The following is a 19864-nucleotide window of genomic DNA, read 5'->3' as shown; positions in this document are numbered from 1 at the left end:
ATCAGATCTATGTTGATTCTTTTTGTGATGCACAGTGCCAACCTGTCATAAAATGCATTGTTTGTATTGAATATACTGTATGTAAAACTCTAACAATGAAGGAAGTATAGGCTGTCATTACTGTATTTACAGTAGGTACAGTAAATACTCTCCATCCCATCTGCATTGTTTGAAAGTCATTAGATAAGGCATCAAGTAATTATTGGCTTATAAGATAGTTGGCATACTACAAAAAGACTTTTACAGACACACAGATTTGGCATCATTATCCATTTGTTAAAGAAATAAATTACTGCTTTATTGTGTTAAAATGCTAAGTATCTTTTGATAAAGGCAAAAAGCTAACTGTTGCCAGAGAAGGTATTTCAGAATTATACCAAACTTAAACAAACAGAATGCAGTGTTGTTTAACTTTCATGTGTTCATCCTTGACATCAGGTTGTGATGTGCTTGCATACCTCAGGGCTGGTTGTTTTAGGCAATGTTTGGTCAAGCAAAGTACATTCTTTATCCTTTGTTGCTTCATGAAACCAACATTAACCATTTAAATCCTTTGCTGTACTTAAAAAAATGTTTGGGTACAATGTAATACTCAAATGTCTTACTTTCAACCTTTTCATTTACTGTGGTCTACATACTTGTGTTAATTTAAATTACATAGACACTTCAATTTGCAAGTGATGCATTTCCCCATGGAAATATCTGCCACTTAGATGTTTGATTTAAGTCACATTACACATAATGTTATTCCAGATTTGAAACATTTTTTAAAACAGTTCCGATGCTTCATTATCACATCATTACTTCAAGGTATTTAAGCATTATATTAAGGTATTAAGTTATTTCACTAAAAGAATATTTTCTATGGCTTCAAACAGGCAGTAATATAGGTTATAGAAAAAGTTACAGAAGCTACATGGTAACGAAAGTTTTCACTATTGTGTTCTTCACTGTTCAAGTGTTTTAACACTGTTGTGATCCATCATAAACTATTTCCCTTTGTTTTCTTGGGTCCAGACTGTCAGTTTATTTAGCTGAGAACACAAATGCTTTTCTTTAATGCTTTTCTTTTTTGATTGAACACTTTTTAGGCTTGGCTCTTCTTTAAAAACATGAGATAACAGTTCTCAAAAGTCTGGCCCTTCTTCTATTACAGTACTGTATATGTTAACAGCATACTGATAAATGAAAGCACCCTGTGGAATTAATTAATTAATTTAAAATATAAATATAGATTGATAAACCTTTCAGGGAAAATTACTATTTAATACACATAACACTTCATGTTTGTCACATTTTACAATAGTATTCTTTATAAAATTATATATTTTATTTAAAAATAAAATATTTATATTTATTTTAAACAAATATACTGCTCTATCCTTACTATTAAAATTATTTTTACCATTACAAATGTTTTTTACAATGTTTTGAGAATGTTTTTACATAGTAAAAAAGTATCTCGTGGATTTTAATCATCTGTTTTTAGTTTATTCATGTGCTAACAATCAGTTTTGCACATTGTTTGATAGCACATAAACCTATTAGCAGATTTCCTATTACTCACTGTAAACTGGATATTGAGAAGTAACGATCATTGGTTTAACCATTAACTGTTGTGTCAAAAAGTCAACCTATTGGCACTAAAGCAGAAATCTAGCGTCCAGACCCCCATATAAAGATCAGGCTGTCTTTAGAAACCTACATTAGACAGAAGAAAACATCACCCAAAGATGAAGACCTCTATTACCAACATGAAGGTGTTACTCTTGGGACTTCTGTGTGTTTCTGCTATGTGTTCTTCAGATTATGATGAAGATGACCAGGTAAATATGTTTTCATAGCTATTTTATTTTTTTAAATTAATTTTATTATGGAACTTTAAAAATGTTTGAATAATTGCCTTCCGTTTTCCAATGTTATTTTTCCTTGTAGTTTTCCTTCTATTTGATTGTTGCCACGGTACTGTTAAAATCTTCTGAAATATATTTCCTGTATGTGATACATTTCATTTTTCTTTTTTATAGGGTCAGGAGGCCACTGGGGTATGAATTCTTTAATTTTACAACTTGTATGTTTTGAATTGTTTGTAGAACTGGTAAGATTATAAAGCATATTCAAGTCTTTCTTACACTCAGGTTTAAATATGGCTAAGTGCTGATAAATGGAAAGCTATTTCATTTAAATCAAATTGGCCAAAGCCAAGGTGTGGCTAAAAACTGGTAATAATACCCTGTCATCAAAAAAACCTATTTATTGCCATTGTAAAATCAAACCCAATAGAATATTACTCGAAGCTACAATGTCCATCTCTCACAGTGACGATAAACTTCAAGTCTTCATCACATTACGTCCTCTTTTCATACCATAGTTATGGCAATCTCCTGTCAATGCTCAAATTAAAGATGTATTTAATGTGCTGGAGACAAGTGTTTCTCAGAGAAAATCTCAGATTTGATAGTTAAAATGATAGAAAACCATTCCATTATCACTTGTTCCTCCAAGTTGAAGGTGTGAATGATATATTGGGAATGCGTGAATCGGGTTTTGTTTCAGAAAGTTGTTGATGCTCGGGGGCACAGACCACTTAATAGAGGGGAGAGGCAACCTGTGATGCAGCCGGCCCCTCCACCTCTCAGCGGAACGTCGTACCGGGCCCGGCCCACCGTCCTACCTTCCCGCAGTGGCCAGCAAAAAGAAAAGGAAGTCCAGCCTGATGAGGGGGGCTGCACTCATGCATCTGAGGAAATGGTAAAGCAAAATCGTCTTTTTCTTAGGATTTTGCTTTTTATACCATTCTCAATTGGGTTCACCAGTCATCAGTCACTTGAGATCACTGGTTATCACTCTCTACCAACTTAGGATGGAGGGAAACCATGAATGTGAATGCATTCCTCTGAAACGGTCACTTTCTTGCCATTTAACTTTATTCCACACAGTGATGCACTCAGATCCTAAAATGGAGTAAGCACTGAATGGAGGACTGAGGAAGCTCTCACTGATCACAGAGAGCACTACACATATTAATTGTTTTCTGTTGCAAGCCAAGACAATCCTGATTGACTCAAGTTCACCCAAATCTGGCACTATTTTGTCCTGTTGATTACTTTACTAATTCTGGCCACTTTATTACTGTTATTAACATTACCCAGACATAGATCACCAATGTGTCCACAGTGGGGATCAATCTTTACTCTGAACGAAAACTTTAAATGTTTGAGCCATTTGGAAGTCCCTAATACAGCATAGCATTACTACCCTGTTGCCTGATCTCATCAGATCTGAGAAGCAAGACTGGTCCTGGTCAGTCCTCCAAGGAAAACCAGATTGAATTTCCAAGTGGTGTTGGCGGACTAATGGGAGACACTCTGAACCAGAATTACCAAATCAATTCTCTAGTATGACAAATAGAAATACTGTAAGAGATACCATCTTTAAGCTGAGAAGTTAAACTAAAGTATTAAAATGTACTGTTAAAGATCCCATGACATTTGTTTTGTTAAATGGCTCTTTGGGTGTGTATTGACCTCAGTAGGCTCCTTAATGTTCCCCAGTATTTCAGTGAGTGACGTAATTTCTCACTACTTCACCTGATCTCTTTAAGAAAGCCCCTGTGTAGTGGTGCTGTTGGCACATAATGTCTGCTGAGCGTTTCAGTGGTGGATAAAGAACACCCCCCCTTGTATGTAAAAAGCTTATTCAATAATCCAAATCATGAGTATAGTGTAGTGGATAAATTCTTGCTCAATGAGCCGCCGTGATTAGAATCCAATCTGCCTATCTATTACTATGCTGTGGTTATTAAGATTTTGTAAATATTCCTTCTCAAAAATTGTAACAATCTTTTTATGCCTACTTTAACTATCATCATTCATCTCATTGTCAAAGGATTTTGTAAAACAATGTTCATTTCTGCACTTTGAAAAGAAATGCACGGAGCTGCATTTAAGAGAATTGTTATCAGCAGCTCTGGAATTACACTTGAATCTATGTCTTGAAGATTCAGTTATATAATGTATACCATATAACAAAGATAATCCAAACTACAAAAAGTAACCATAATGCTCTTTACATAGTTACATAGTACAGTATATCAATAGTCTGTCTATTTTAAATCTCCCAGTAAATTAAATTGTTGCCTCTCCACAATATGTAAGACAGTAAAACTGTATATATACAGTATGTAAGACCCTAGCAGTGATCACTAAGAGTACTTACAAGTATTTTTTTTCCTACCACACGCCTCCCCTCCCCACCAGGGTGTATTGTGTCCCAATGGATGTGAATTAAAAGCCAACCTTTTGAAACAAGAAAGAAATGTGAAAACAACAGTAGCACAGTTGAAATCAGATGTGCTGATGCTGTCCCAGTCTTCTAACCAGATTCATACATATGTCCAAGGTCTTTCTAATGCACTGCGAGAGAGACAAAGGGTGGCTGATGGTAAGTACCCTTGCCAACATGCGTTTTAGATACTATAGTATGACAATGTGCTGTAAATGCAAAAGACCAGCTGAAAGCCAAAGTGATGCTTTCCATGCCATTGAAATACAAAAAGATTAAAGCAGCAATTTATAATAACTACAACAGAATTTTGCGAAGCTCATCATAATTTGGAATAAAAAAGGTCTGTAACCTCCTCATTTGATTATTTAAAGACTGTTTAGCAAAAAGATGCATCAAGAAATGGATGTTGAAAGTTTATATCGAATGGGTGAGAAATGTAACTTCTCATTTATTAAATTAAATAGGGGGGAGGATATAGAAACACAATGTAACTGACAGTGAAGATGCTGAGCTTTGCTATATTTTACTGAGCTTGTCACAGCTAGCTAATTAAAAACCATGAAAATGAGATTTCACTCTCGGATATACAGTACATAAGTCCATGTTGTATTTTTTATATAATTATTGAAGGTTGATCATACTGTCAATTGCAACATATAATATGGATAACAGTTTTTTGGGTTTCTTGGGGAAGTAAACATTTTTATATGAAAATTTCCAAATTTGGTAAACGTGTTTGATGCCTAGTGAGAGAAACATAAAGAAAAGGATTTAAACTATGATACATAACAATGAAGATGTACACCTGTAACTCCCATCTTATCCTGTCTGAGGTGTCTGGATGTCAAGACCAGACTGGGCGGCATATTTTCTGTACTATCTGTGGCAGTAGAAATAAATGAGTAAGCAAAAAAAAGTGCTACTCTTGATGAAGGTTATTTCTGAAAGTACCCTTTTTGTTTTTTTGTTTTTATACATTTTTATTTTTGGAGCTTAGCATGGTCAGAAATGTGAATGTTTACTTAAATGTAAATATTATACAGTACTGTATGTACATATAACATACAGTATATACTACACACATACTGTATAAGTGAAAAATGTATCTTTTGTGTTTCAGACAACACCAATGTTGTTGGGGAGTACACCTCAGATTTGGAGCAGCAGCATGCATATATAAAACAAAGCGTTGATACTACAGTTCCATCCAGTGTTCGTATCCTTCGTGGAGTTTTAGATAACCTGAGAAACAAAATCCAGAAGCTAGAGACAGCTATTATCTCCCAGAAGCAGAAATGCGAGAAGCCATGCACTGTATCCTGCAAAATTCCTGTTGTGTCTGGAAAAGGTATTTCATGTTGAATTTTGAGAGAAACAACCTTCTGTTTTCTTTCATAGAATGATGTACTGTATGTTTCATTTGTATTTAAACCATCACTCACAGATGGCCAGCAATGGGTTTTGGTTATCAGTTCTATCCCTGCCTATCTAATCTTCAATAATTTATGTTGTAGATCTACAGCAGTTTCTTTTGCTATTCTGATTTTGTCAAATTATGCTTGATTTCAGAATGTGAAGACATCTTCCGCAAGGGAGGAGACACCTCTGAGATGTACTTGGTTCAGCCTGATTCCTTCTTCCAGCCTTACAAAGTATACTGTGACATGACAACATTAAATGGAGGTGAGTACCAAAAGGTTATGTAGAGTATGGTGGCTTTGTCCTGCCATGGTATGTGTTTATCAATAACAAAGAGTGTACTTTTACTTTAGAGATCATATAAGTTAGAGGGAATTGTTTTACAGGCTGGACATTAATTCAGAACAGACAAGATGGAAGTGTGGACTTTGGCAGAAGATGGGATGACTATAGGAGTGGATTTGGAAATATTGCACTTGATAATGGTAAAGGTTTCTGCAATTCACCAGGTAAGATAACATCCAAAAAGGCCCAAATTTTTTTTGAAAGACTGCAGCAAATACTGTGTCAGTGCAAATAAATGACAATGGGAGAAAGGTTTAATACAAATGGGTTCAATCCTAGAAAATGTGAAAAACATCCATTTTTCTTCACAAATTTCATGAGCACATTTTTATAGGCAAAGATTGTCTAACCTACAATTGATAAATTCTTCTGATTTATACAATAGTCTGTGAAAACAACTCTCTCCCAAGTGCTTCTGAAATACAACAGGCAAAATAAGAATATACAAATTTTATTTGATAAGTCAGATAGCTATACATGCATTATGAAAGTTATAGATTTTTTTCTTCTTTACACTTACTTCACATTATTATTATATTTTAGGGGAATACTGGCTTGGAAATGAAAGAATTAGCCAACTGACTAAAATGGGACCAACAGAGCTTCTCATTGAGATGAAAGACTGGAGAGGAAACACAGTGTCTGCTCAATATCTCCAGTTCACTGTCCAGAATGAAGCCTCCAATTACATAATGGCTGTAGCCAATTACAAAGGGACAGCAGGCAATTCTCTGTTAGAAGGTGCACCACAGTTATATGGTGAAAACAGGACAATGACAATACATAATGGGATGATGTTCAGCACATATGATCGGGACAATGACAGATGGTAAGTTCATAAATAAAATCTAGTACTGTATATTCATTTTGACTTTATGTTTGTGTACCTGCTGTTCAACAGCTTATCAATGTTTCAGCATAGGTGTTTTAAACAGAATTTTTTAAAACAAAGTCACGCGAATGAGTGTACCCTAGACAGCTTTGAAAATCCTTAGTTTGAAAATCCTATTGCTTTTCAAATGGGATCTCCTGCCTTCAAATCTAAGCTTAATTTCTAAATTTGAATGGAGGCACCGTGAAGGCAAATTGAGTTGCAGACTTCCAAAGCCTTATGATCAGTTTTCCACATAGGACTTAGCTACAGCTAATGGAAGGGAATAGCATTGGAAGACCTTCAGATTTAAGCTTGCTTTAATGTCAAAATAGCCTCTTAAATCTTTATTTAGCCTCTAATAATTCTCCACTTCTGTGCATCTGTTATTAAAACAAGTACTGTATACAGATTGGTCTTAATTTACCTTCAGATGCTCAATATACGTCGCGATTTTCCCTTTTTTCTGGATTGTTCTGTGTAATTTCACAGACATTTACTACCATATCATCTAAAATAAAGACATTTTTTTTTGTAAAAAGCAGAGTCCCATTTTCCCTTGAGCTTCACATTATTGGCTGTGCTTTGTCTGGACATTCTAATGCCGGCCTTTTCCATTTCTCCTGTAGGGCACCTGGAGATCAAGGGAAACAGTGCTCCAGAGAAGATGGTGGTGGTTGGTGGTACAACCGCTGTCACTCTTCCAACCCCAACGGCAGGTACTACTGGGGAGGAGAGTACACTAAAACCATGGCCAAACATGGCACAGATGACGGAATTGTGTGGATGAACTGGAAGGGATCCTGGTATTCCCTGAAGGAAGTGAGCATGAAGATCAGACCATACTTCAGTGGATAGAAGGCTGACAGCAGATCCAACTCAAACCAAGTGAAGTGTTCTTACACAGGCTGTCAACCCCTTGGTTTTGTGCAAAACTGACACATTATATTGACAAGTTATTCACAGGAAGAAGTAGGAAATGTAATTTCATAGAGTATTAATTGTAAAGCTTAAATGCTGTTCCTGAAAACTGCCAGGAATATTTTAACTTGTGCACATGTTTTTAGAACACCATATAGAGTAAGATGGTATCTTTATTTTTTTCTATGAACTTGGCTGTTGACATTGTCTGCAAAAGGTGGTAACTGTGTATTAATCTCCACTAGGTGATGAGTCAGGGTTAGGTCTTTTCTCTCATCATTAAACAAGAATGTTGCAATAGATATCCCTGTGTGGGCCTTTGTGTATAATATGTTAAAGGATAAAGAAAATTCATTCTGCATGATTATATACCTTGAACTCTGTTGTAATAGTGCACCACACTGAGTACACTGAGTACAATGACTAAATACAAAACTGCTCACAATCCCACTGTACAAGAATACTGTGTCACAAGTTAGCATGTCAGTTACATATAAATAACATTATGTTTTGGAAAATTCTTCATCAGAAGACCAGGAGACAGTTATGTGTGGTTTCAATCCTTATTGAGTTTAAAAAAGTACATAAACACAGGACAGACACACTGCTACAGTAGATTTGCTAACTATTATACAGTATACAGTTCAGGCTCAGAAAGAAGTTGATTACACACTGAGTCCTGTGTTCGTCCTGTTCTTCGAGTGCTGGTCCTGCCCTTTGATATGCGATTACTTCTCTCAATAAATTATGGAAGGAAATTAATTGCTGCAGCTGTTAAAATGAGTCAGCAACTACTCTAATGCAATCGAGAGAGAGTCTTTATTATCCCCGGGGGGGGGCAAGTTGTTTTAGAGCAGCACTGTTGGTGTTGGTACAAATGGACAGAAGAAAAAGAACGACAGGAACAACAATAAACAGTACATACAGTACATATTTGCATACAGTTACTATGCACATTACTGCTTAAGTACATATTCCACAATGTAGTAAAGCAGTAATTTTGTAATGCTGGATACAGTATGTGCAACATGCAGTATAAATGCCCTACTTCAATCTTGAATGTCTAGTCAAATCATCCATACTAGAAAACACATCCAGGTTTTGTATTAATGAAAGGACAGCACATTGGAGATCTAGTGAGTTCTTATGCCAAACAATACTTTGAAAACAGATACAAAACAGAAGACGAATGAAGAAGACTTTAGGTAGTAGATTTCACATAAAGGAGGGAGCAGACCTGATAAGCTCTGAGTGGAAATGCCCACTCTCCTGGACTGATAAGGAGGTTTAGGGTAGCCATAATCCTAACCCAGCCATGAGGAAGCTGTGTCAAGATGTGCCTGTGTCTTGGCTCTAACAGGGAAGAAAAAAAAGAGTGAGAACTTTGGAGTGAGGTTTCAGCAGAAATGGGTTGAGTTGGCTTACAGGTCTGTGGGGGCAAGGAAAGGATGCTTTAAGGACAGGAGGGGTGTGTGGTAGTTCATTCACCCTGCTCAATGGGCTAAAGTGTGCTGCAGAGGAACAGGGAGTTGGCCATCTGAACCATGGCTTATGGGAGGTATTAGTACATGGAATAATAATAATAATAATAATAATAATAATAATAATAATAATAATAATAATAATAATAATAATTGCTTACACTTATATAGCGCTTTTCTGGACGCTCCACTCAAAGCGCTTTACAAGTAATGGGGACTCCCCTTCACCACCACCAATGTGCAGCCCCACCTGGATGATGCGACGGCAGCCATAGTGCGCCAGAACGCTCACCACACATCAGCTATTAGTGGGGAGGAGAGCAGAGTAATGAAGCCAATTCATAGATGGGGATTATTATGAGGCCATGATTGGTAAGGGCCAATGGGAAATTTGGCCAGGACGCCGGGATTACACCCCTACTCTTTTCGAGAAATGCCCTGGGATTTTTAATGATCACAGAGAGTCAGGACCTCAGTTTTACATCTCATCCAAAGGACGGCACCTTTTTACAGTATAGTGTCCCCGTCACTATACTGGGGCATTAGGACCCACATAGACCCCAGGGTAAGCGCCCCCTGCTGGCCCCACTAACACAGTAGGGCATCACCTGGCAAGGTAGCAGTGTATCTTCTCCCCATAGCTGAGAAGGAGTCTAGATTACACAGCTGTAGTTCTGAGTACTCAGAGAGAATGTGGTGAGAGAGTGCAAAGGATTCGTGAGGATTATGATAGAAGAATTAGTGAAATATTGAGTGATGAGGTGACACTGAGTAGAATACTCCACTTCCTGTTTATAATGGGAAAAGTGATTAAAGAAAATGAGTTAATGAGAGATCTGAATGACACTGAGTAGAATACTCCACTTCCTGTTTATAATGGGAAAAGTGATTAAAGAAAATGAGTTAATGAGAGATCTGAATGAGTGAAACCCTGAGAGAAGAACAACAAACGTGTCTTTTATTGTTTCTGACCCATGGGCACTGGGGCAGTTTTTTTCTTCAGCTCCAGCGTTGATTGGCGCACCATCCTCTGTTCTAGCGGCGCCAGACGCACCGAGCCAGCCTTAGCTCTGCGCAACAGTCTCAGTGGCTTCTATTCTGCTCTTCTAAGCTGTCCGGGTACACATTAGTACTCAAAACTCCCCGTTTTACCACTGGCGGCAGCAACTCCGGCTTCCAGCCTCCGCTCTGCGCAGCAGCCCCAGCTCTCAGCGTCGCCCGGTACATCAGCTTCAGCTCCAAGCCGGCTCTCAGCATCGCCCGACACAGCTGTCTCTGATTCTAGCCAGCAGTTCTTTCCAAACTCATCCTTTTCCCTGCTCACCGCGTCGATCCTCAAGTCTGCCGGCCTGCATCCCTGACATTCCTGAGGGCTGCCCTTTCAAGCCCATTCGATTCCTTTCAGGGGTTTCACTATTCGGGTTTGTACGCTCGACTCCCATTTTCCACTTGACTGTGGTTAGCAGCCTTTCTTTCCGCCAGGGATGCAGTTTGTCCGGCTTCTCCTGGGATGGTCGTTCCTCCCCATTACTCACCAGCCTGGGCTGATAATGCCCTGCTGGCCAGTAATTTATTATCTCACTTTCCCCTTTCACTTTTCACTCTCCAGTCTCTTGCGGATGTGGGTTCTAACAAATCACCACTCATATGGCTGTATCCAGCCGCAACACTAATAATGACTAATAATGACAGAACAGTATTGATTTACTTACAAGACAAAATGTTTTATTATAAACTGAAATGAAGATCCACAAAATAATGAGTTTTTTTATAATCAACACATACTGTAAAGATTTAAAAAGGACATAAATTGCTTGTTTTCATCTCCATGATTATACAATCACAAATTAGTATTATCCTATTACATATCTGTCTAGTATAAAATCTTACAAACAAAACATCCAACACATTAAATGAATAACACATAGGTGAGAAAATGTATTTGGAAAGAAGATGGCCAGGGATCTGTATCATTTTAGTCAAATAAAATGTCAAAAAAAGGTGTGTGAAGGAGCCTTGATGGCCAGCCAAAAATACAATATTCTATACAATTATATTGATTCTGTGCCATAAAATATGTTTGTCTTTCAAGCCATCAAGCTTTTAAAAGTATTTTAAAGGTATTTAACAACATTAAAACTTTTTTTACAATGATAATTTTGTGAAATAATTCAGTGATGACTAAACCTTCTTCTCTGACAACCACTTTAGATGTAAATGTTTCAGATGCAATTCTATGCTACACATGTTTATTGCACGTCAGTAAAACTTGACATTTCTAATTAGGAGAAGTTGTTTGCACATTCTAGTTTACACAGCTGGAACCTCTGGAAAGTGGTTTTCTAGCACTAGTTGTTGTAGTTCTATGTCTTCAAAAAGTGTCATATGTTCATGTCTTACAATTGCAATGGACTTGTATGACCTGTACTTTGGGGCCTCTTGAGTTATTGTCCTCATTTTGACTGTTTTACCATTGCCAGGTTTTCCTTCCTTCTTGAAGATTTTGTCTAATTCATACAGTTGCTTCTTTACAGTGTCATAGCTCTCTTGGTCAATGCTGTAGCTAAAAGCCTTTTCGCATGATCCTTTGCAAGATCGAATCTTCATGTCAATATCAACCTGAGAAAGATGATTAAGCAACTTAAGAGAGGTTTACATTTTAACTCTAAACATTGAAACTTTGAAATCTGTATCTTGTGGTGAGATTTCTTTTTAGCTGATACTCTAGGTTTCTGGAGTATTATCAGTTTTTCAACAAACATTTAGAGTGCAAAGTATCACTAAAATATACTGCTATCTCAGGGATTTCTTACTGAATTCAATTAAAAAGTTCAATATCTACTGAAAGAAAAAATACTTGAATTCAATTTTTGCATGCCTCAAAAGTGTAAATGTGCAAAAGGGCTTAACTTAAACAAATCACTTAAGTCTGTGGTATCAACTGCAGGAAAAACTAACGGATTTCATTCACTGTAATAGAATTCTATCGCCACTGAAATATAGTCAAAGCTAGCCAATAATGGCCCTACAGAGGGAAAAATAAGAGCCAAGAGATGATGAAATGTTCTTATGAATAAAAACCATTTGAAAGTTTTTTTCATTTTGCACAATCCATTTCAATCACATGGTCTAGTTTCACATCATAGTTTTGTTGATCTATTGGCTTGTATAATTTCAACCTGAATTAAAACAAAACCTCAGTTTATCAGGGATTGATTGAGTATCCTGGGATTGTTGGGATATGCTGGGATTTAATACTGTTTTAATCTCAATATTACAATTTTACTGTAGTGTATTTTTTCCCCTTCTTACTCACACTTACTGCTGTGTATATTACATTTCTTGTTGCAGGAGGTTTGGGTATAAACAACCAGTGATTCCTTTTTTCTGGAGAGATTTCTGTAAGGATGTATATTTTTTCCCTTCCCCTCCCTGGCCTGTACATGATTTGTTTTACCTTCTGAAGGAATCTGCACTTGTGATGTAACCTGTTTTTAGGTTCTGTACACAAGACTGACTAACTTGAGAAAGAGTACAAAGTAAAGCGGCCTGAATACCTGGCTGGGGGAATCTGTTATTACAAGGACATACGAAGTACTCATACTCAGGAAGTACTGCATGCATTTAAGTCCTTACGTTTAGGGAAATCCAAGTTAAATAAAATTGATAATTTTTTTAAAGATGTACAAAAATGTTCTGCACTGCCTGGTTCATTAAAGTGATATAAAGCGTATTTCTTTTTCAAAGGCATACAAGAGTTTTTAGCATGCCTGTCTATACTTAATAATGTTTACATTTTTAGACCAGTACATAATTAATTTTTGAAAATGTGAATATTGTTTTTATTTAATTATTTTCTAAAAGTAATTCTGAACAATTTGTTTAAAAGATGGTGTTACAAACATAAAAAAAACTAAGAACACTCAACCTATTTTTCATTATAAGGCATTACACAACAGAAATTTGAGATTACAAGCTAAAATGTTACTGTATAGCTTTGTTAAATTATTATGTCATTATTCTTTATATTTCATATTAAGATGGTGTAAGTAACCTTTGTGTCAAGGTTAGGTAAATATTATTTTAATGAACTGTTTATACATAGAGACTGGGTTGTCAGGAAACCCAGGGAAAAATAATTGTAGCATTTTTATTTTATAAATGGTGTAATTGTAATGCACCAATATTAAATAAATTCATCCTCGGATTGCATTGAAACTCCAAACAAAATAAACCAAGCCACCACTGTGAATAAATCTTTAAGTACTAGTTGTACAGGGGAGAGTATTAAAAGACCGTTAAGAGTATTAAGCTGAGAGTTAATGAATTCATATCTGTATTTCAATAATCATTTGCCAAAATATAGCATTTATTGATGTTCTGAATCTTCTAAGTAGAAGACAATTCTTTCTATTCTGTTCGTATACAGATGCAAGTCTTCATGCAAATAAAAACTAAGCTGATTTACTGGAATCAACAGCATGGATTTCAACTATCAATCCAACCATTTCCTAACCACTTCATTCAATTGCGGGAGAGCCAGAACGTATCCCCGCAAGCAACGGGTGTAAGGTGGGGTACACCCTGGGTGTGGTGGGACACCTGTCCATTGCAGGACAGACAGACACGTACACACTCACACCAGGCACAGATTTCCCAGAATCCAATGTACCCATCAGAATGTCTTTGGATTCTGGTAGGAAACCCACATGAACACGGGGAGAACATACTGTACAAACTCCAACCAGATACAGTATAACACTCCAGGAATTGAATCCAAGGCCTCAGTGCTGTGAGGCAGCCATACAAACCACTGTGCCACCATGCCTTACATAGTTATATGCATTTTATATATTTCATGCAGTATTGACAGCATTCAAAATAAGCACACTGGTCCAAAACAATGGTCATTCAACTTGAATATTCAACATTTTCATTCTGCTTACCTCTGTTTGGTACAGTGCTGCCATTTGCTGTTCAATTTTGTCATACTGGGCTTTGATCTTCTTGAAAAGAGCAATAGTGCGCTGCTGCATGGCTGCCAGTTTCCTCTGTAACTCTTCTGTCAGTTCCATATATTTTGTACTCGAAACTATAGGAAATGTGAAATAAAACCAACTGAATTTGGGCCAATATAATACTCTTAATGAAACCATACTGCATGAGGGATTTTAAACACTATCTAAATACTTCTAGTCCTTTTCCACCTATTAAACTGGGTGTTTCATGGATGCTGGAGAAATCTTCTTTCAGTTGGATGACAGCAGAAATGGAGGGGGGTGGGGGGGTTAAATGGCTGTGGAACCCACCACAGCAGCTGCCTTGGACTGACCACTAGGAATAATAATAATAATAATAATTGCTTACACTTATATAGCGCTTTTCTGGACACTCCACTCAAAGCGCTTTACAGGTAATGGGGACTCCCCTCCACCACCACCAATGTGCAGCATCCACCTGGATGATGCGACGGCAGCCATAGTGCGCCAGAACACTCACCACACATCAGCTATGGCCTGGGGATGAGCAAAGAAGCCCAAATCTAGTGCAGACTGCAAATGGGGGTTGGGAAAACAGGAGGACTATGCTGACTTTAAGTTTGCATAGAATGGCCAGTGTCTCCATAAGTGTGGAACATTCATTTTTCCTAAGCTTCCCATTGACCAAAGGTCCTCCTTGTGCAGACACTCGTGAGATACCACGCAGTTCAGAGGTGATGTGGGATTGTCAGGTCTAATTGACTCTCAGACTGAAAGGGGGGCTCTAGAACAGGGTACAAATACACAGTGCATCATTACACCTGGTCATCTGCATTCCCCCACTTTGTTAATCAGCCCCAGGCTTTGGCCACACCCAAGACATTAAAGGGACACTTTCACACACCGCCCCACCAGGAACAACTCTTGAGCCATGGTTTGGGGGGCTTCAGAAACCCCAGTGATCTGGACTCAAGGGGGGGACAGAGACAGAAGAAACTGGAGGAAACACAGCACCCGGGAGAAGACTCGGACACCAGGGACACTACGGAGAGCAGAGGAGGAATGTCTCAACATAGTCTTTCAGCCTATGTTAGGACATTAGCCTGCTACCCGAAGCTGGATTCAGGAAAAACAGGGTGGTGGAGTCATAAGGGACCAAAATAAATGGCCAGGACTGATGAAGATGCCTGAAGCTACACACTGGTCACAGACTGGAGCTGGGTTTTAGTAACAAAGATGCTGGAGTGGTCCTTTGGGACATTTGGGCTTCAGTAACTGGTATCTGAGGGGTTCTTCTACTGTTGTGTGAATAAGTGCCTCCTGAGGATAATTTGTGTCATGGGTCCTGTGTGATGGGTAGACTGAAATAAATGTGAAATTACAGTATGTAGGATGACTGCCTTGCCTGGTCTGTGGGTGCACATGTAGTTCTGGAGAAAAGGGTCCTAGCACCCTTAACATTGCTAGGTGGTGCAGTCGGCTCCAAAAGCTAAAATCATTCTGTGTTTAGGGGTCACCACCAATGAAACTCCATTAAACGAAATGGTTTGTCCATCAACTATTTTTCTTTTCTGTAGCACAATTGTTACTTACCATAATTTGTGACAATGCTTTTTCTCAGAGTAGTATAGGTCTGTTTGGTTATAACTTTAGAAGCTTCAGTTTTAATTTCATTCATTTTAATTTTTTGACATATCTGATTAAACTTGTCAAAAAACTTTGTTTCTGTGGTGTGGATCAATCCTTGTATTCTGCAGCCTGACGGACATTTGGTACCCTGTGAAAAAAAATTTAGATAAGAGTACGTCCCCTTTCTACATATTCTAACTTCTAAATATTATTCCCTCGAACATCTTCCATACAATTATCTAGGTAAAATGTAACATAATCATGAAAAACTGATGTTTTTCTATATAAAAACAGTGAAACACTAGTTGTATTAACATCATTTATTGTGTTGGAGGACTGATGTTTCTTAAGTAGATCTCCTTCAAATCCCCATTTCAAATAGTCATCAAATCTATTAATATTTTTTGCACAATGATAGTATAACAGAAAGTGTTTTACTGTTGGCAGTGAGCATATAGCCTTTCCTCTCTGGATCTGTCTGTTGCTCAGTTTCTACAGCCAGGCTGTGGTCACGGATCTTTAGCTTCATCAGGGTTTTCTTCAACAAGGGTTTCTCCTTGTTTTCCTTCACTCCAGTCAGATAGTCTGCTTGTGTTTGTTGTAATTTCAGAGCCTAGTAGCATTCCAGTTTTTTGTGTGTCCCAATGGGCAAGGTAGTGTTAAGAACATAAGAAAGGTTACAACTGAGAGGACTGCATTCAGCCAACATAGTCCATTTGGTAGTTACTAGCTAATATATCAGAGAATCTCATCCTGCTTGAAAGAAGCCAGGCTTTCGACTTTAACAACATGACTGGCTAAACTGTTTCTATAGTATAATCCTATGTGCCTCTTATTCTGAAATTCAGATACAATCCCACATAGTTTAATGTTTTTTGGTTTATGCTGTAATTTGGTTGATGCAGCTTTGTGGTGTTTTAGCTGGTCTATCATAAAGTAAGTTGGTGTCAATGTGGCTCAGGGCAGTTAACTTCAAGACCAAAGGATAAAAGGGACTTTTCTCTGGGATCCAGAGGCCTTTGTGGTGATAAGAGCTCTGGTCACTGCTTTTAAAGTGATTCTTGACAATGTCTGTTTTATTGACAATGTGCTGTATGAACGGCAATATATCCAGTATTCCCACAACAATATCATTATCTTCATGCAGTTGGTTGCATTTCAGAAAAACACACACGACTAAGGAAAGTTCTGAAACTCAGAAACTGGTACAAGTTTGAAAAACCTTAACATTTTTTAAGACTTCCAAAACATATTTGTAAATAAGGCTCAAATATTATTGGAATCAATTACCCTGCAATTAATCAGGTGGAGGAAACCCAGAAGATACAGGAGTACCTCAGAACATGAATTAGGAACCAAGATACTAAAGGATTATGGTTTCCTGTGTTGCAAACCTGTCAATAAGTCAGCTTGTGAAGTATAAGAAGCATTTTTTGTAGGCAAGTTAAGTGCTTGATGAATATCTTAAAATTCCAGGAGTTCCCTTAAAAAGCTGCTTAAATGCTGTGGAGTATAAACAAATGACACTTCTCAAATATTTAATTATGCTTAATTACTACTACTAATGCATTGGCTTTAACTAAACTAAACGAAATGACATTAATCACAAACTTATAGTAACCAGTTAAAACAAACAAGATGAATCCCTCCTCCAGCAGATGTCTGCACTTTTTCTCTCTGCCTCTGTGATTAGCACACCCCACTATGATGAAACAGCCAGTAAAGCTGTCAGTGAGCCTGAAAACTCATCACCAAGCTGTCATTTCCCACACCGCCGATGCAGAGCTGGAAGTGTTCTTTACAGTAAAAATGACCACACTGAGATGCAGATGCTGGGTAGTGGGTACTTGGGCAGACAGCAGGGAGAGCATCACTCACTAGCTAGAGTCGTCTCACAATCCTAGTCTGTTGCGCCACTAAATTGAAAGTTGCCATTAACAACCTTTGGCTCTGTTTAATCCCCCTCTGCTCTTCCTTGATCCAAGACCCTGTTGGCCAGACAGGATCACTTATAATTTGCCAATGTAAAATTTGCAGATGTCAAGACCCTACAGTATTATCTGCAGCAATGATTGAATGGTAGAATGGGGAAGATGGTACTGTAGTTTTGTTTTGATTTTATTAACAAAGTCTGTAACATTCTAATAAACTGCCATCGATAATATGCTAGTAAGGTAGTTTTATTATATTCAGACTTCTTTATTTAGATATTTTACTTACCCAGTCATCGTCTACACACAGGGGATAGTCTTTGTGAGGAAAGCACCGCCCAGCTTTTCTCTTATATTGTGTTTCTTCAGCTGGTTGTGTCCACATTGTTTTACACACTGTAAGATAAAATACATTTTTTCTTCAGAACTCAGTAATTATTCAGTTTTGTATTCATTTTACCTTTGAAATGTCCTTAGTTGTAAACCAAAGTATTATAAAAGCTAATATAACAAAAAGCAAAGTTAATATAGATTTACAATATAATAGGTTACAGAGACAGACCAGTCTCTAACAATCTAAAATTATAGTGTTGATGATGGGGTTTTCTCTGCTTAGGTCTGCACTTTCACTATCTCTATGAAACATTAGTTGTTCATATAATGCATATTAGCTCAGCAATATAATGCATTCATTATATTTAGTTATGCATAACTAATAACAGTTTGTGAAAGTTAACTAGATGTAATTTCAATCGATAAAGACAAAATCAATATAATTTTATTATATTGAAAATGTGGATCTTTCTAACCAGTAGCTTTTCGACTGAAAAAAACCTACACTAAAGATTTTTACCAATAAATACAAAAACATTTGCCTTTTCTTGATTACTTATATATGTACACTACAATTCAAGCTAGTGGAATTGGCCATTTAGATGGTTCTGCTTTTCAATGTTGAAAATGATACAGTGAGCTTTAAATAATATTACTTCCCATAATTCATGATCTCTTCAAAACTCACCACAATCCTATGTTATGTATTGTATCATATCCAATTTTCACTGATTTTAGTTGTGTAAAATTGATAGATCAGTAAGAACTCTTTAATAGTTTTTTTAAGAACCATTTAGTTTGAGAATAAAAAATCAGTTTTAAAGGGAAAAATATCTAGTGCTACACACTCACAACAAAAGTGACACATTTTATATCAGCCCAAATGTGTAACAGTTATATAGATGGTAGTATTTTTTGTTTTTATTTGTTGATGTGCACCCACCATTTCATAATAATCCTGACATCCATAAGTAATTTGATTAATTAATCTGGTCTACAAGAAAGGTAGCCAACCCCCGTGAACAAACCTCTGAGTGCAGTCTCACAAGCTGTGCAATGTGCAGTCTGTCTTGAAGTGGGAAAAGCTGCATCAAGTCATTTCACTGTGCATAAAGATGTGGCTGTGGCTAGTGAGAAAAGCGGTTAGCTTTCTGAATTTGTAACTGGATGGTTGTGGTTTTCAAATCCCTTGAGCAAGATGGTTCACTCGAATTACTTCAGTTCAATGCAGTAAAATAAAATCATATATACAGTAAGTAATAATAATGCTGTTTGTACAGAAGTAGATAATCAGTTGTATTTCTTTGAGTTCAAATCTATGACTTAATGTTAGTTTCATTGCCACCATCATTTTCCTGTGGGGGACGCACAGAAAGTTCAGGAAACCACAGTAGACTGTCGAAATCATAGAAATCATAGCAGGTCAATTCCTGCTAGAATATCCATTATTTTCTGGATCAGTTTATCAATCTTACATTCATTGAAATTATTACCGTATAATATAGATACATTATAGGTATAATATGACCGCAAGCTAGAGGAATTGAAGATGAAATATTATTATAGTTAAGACTCACTGTGCCTCTCTTAGTCACCCTGGTGAGTCTGTATTTTGTTCCATTGTTAATATGATGTTGCCTGTCACTGAGGGTACCCTGGTCTTGTAAT

At 37.1% G+C, this 19864-nt stretch overlaps 2 protein-coding genes across 3 annotated transcripts; one reads left to right on the top strand and one right to left on the bottom strand.

Annotated features, from left to right (window-relative positions):
- Positions 1-1688: 1688 nt before the first annotated feature.
- fgb (fibrinogen beta chain) lies at positions 1689-8145 on the top strand. The gene is made up of 9 exons (XM_006629532.3): positions 1689-1826; positions 2028-2045; positions 2557-2751; positions 4260-4443; positions 5408-5635; positions 5857-5970; positions 6093-6215; positions 6595-6880; positions 7552-8145. Exons 1-9 carry the CDS (start codon positions 1734-1736, stop codon positions 7778-7780), a joined length of 1470 nt encoding a protein of 489 aa, XP_006629595.2. The 5' UTR covers positions 1689-1733; the 3' UTR covers positions 7781-8145.
- A 2882-nt stretch (positions 8146-11027) lies between these two features.
- LOC107077083 (fibrinogen alpha chain) lies at positions 11028-19863 on the bottom strand. Of its 2 annotated transcripts, XM_015344703.2 has the most exons (6): positions 19774-19863; positions 19225-19323; positions 18153-18259; positions 15897-16080; positions 14271-14416; positions 11028-11943 (listed from the first exon to the last, which is right to left on the bottom strand). In XM_015344703.2, the coding sequence occupies exons 3-6, from the start codon at positions 18246-18248 to the stop codon at positions 11635-11637; spliced, it is 735 nt and encodes a 244-aa protein (XP_015200189.1). In that variant the 5' UTR covers positions 18249-18259; positions 19225-19323; positions 19774-19863; the 3' UTR covers positions 11028-11634. The 2 variants fall into 2 exon arrangements, with proteins under 2 accessions (XP_015200189.1, XP_015200188.1); XM_015344702.2 differs by lacking the exon at positions 19225-19323 and having other exon boundaries at positions 19774-19860.
- Position 19864: the final 1 nt, after the last annotated feature.

Source organism: Lepisosteus oculatus, chromosome 1 (genome assembly GCF_040954835.1).
Source record: "Lepisosteus oculatus isolate fLepOcu1 chromosome 1, fLepOcu1.hap2, whole genome shotgun sequence".
Classification (NCBI taxonomy): domain Eukaryota; kingdom Metazoa; phylum Chordata; class Actinopteri; order Semionotiformes; family Lepisosteidae; genus Lepisosteus; species Lepisosteus oculatus.
Note: the sequence above shows the minus strand (reverse complement) of the source record. Positions and strands in the feature narration are given on the sequence as shown.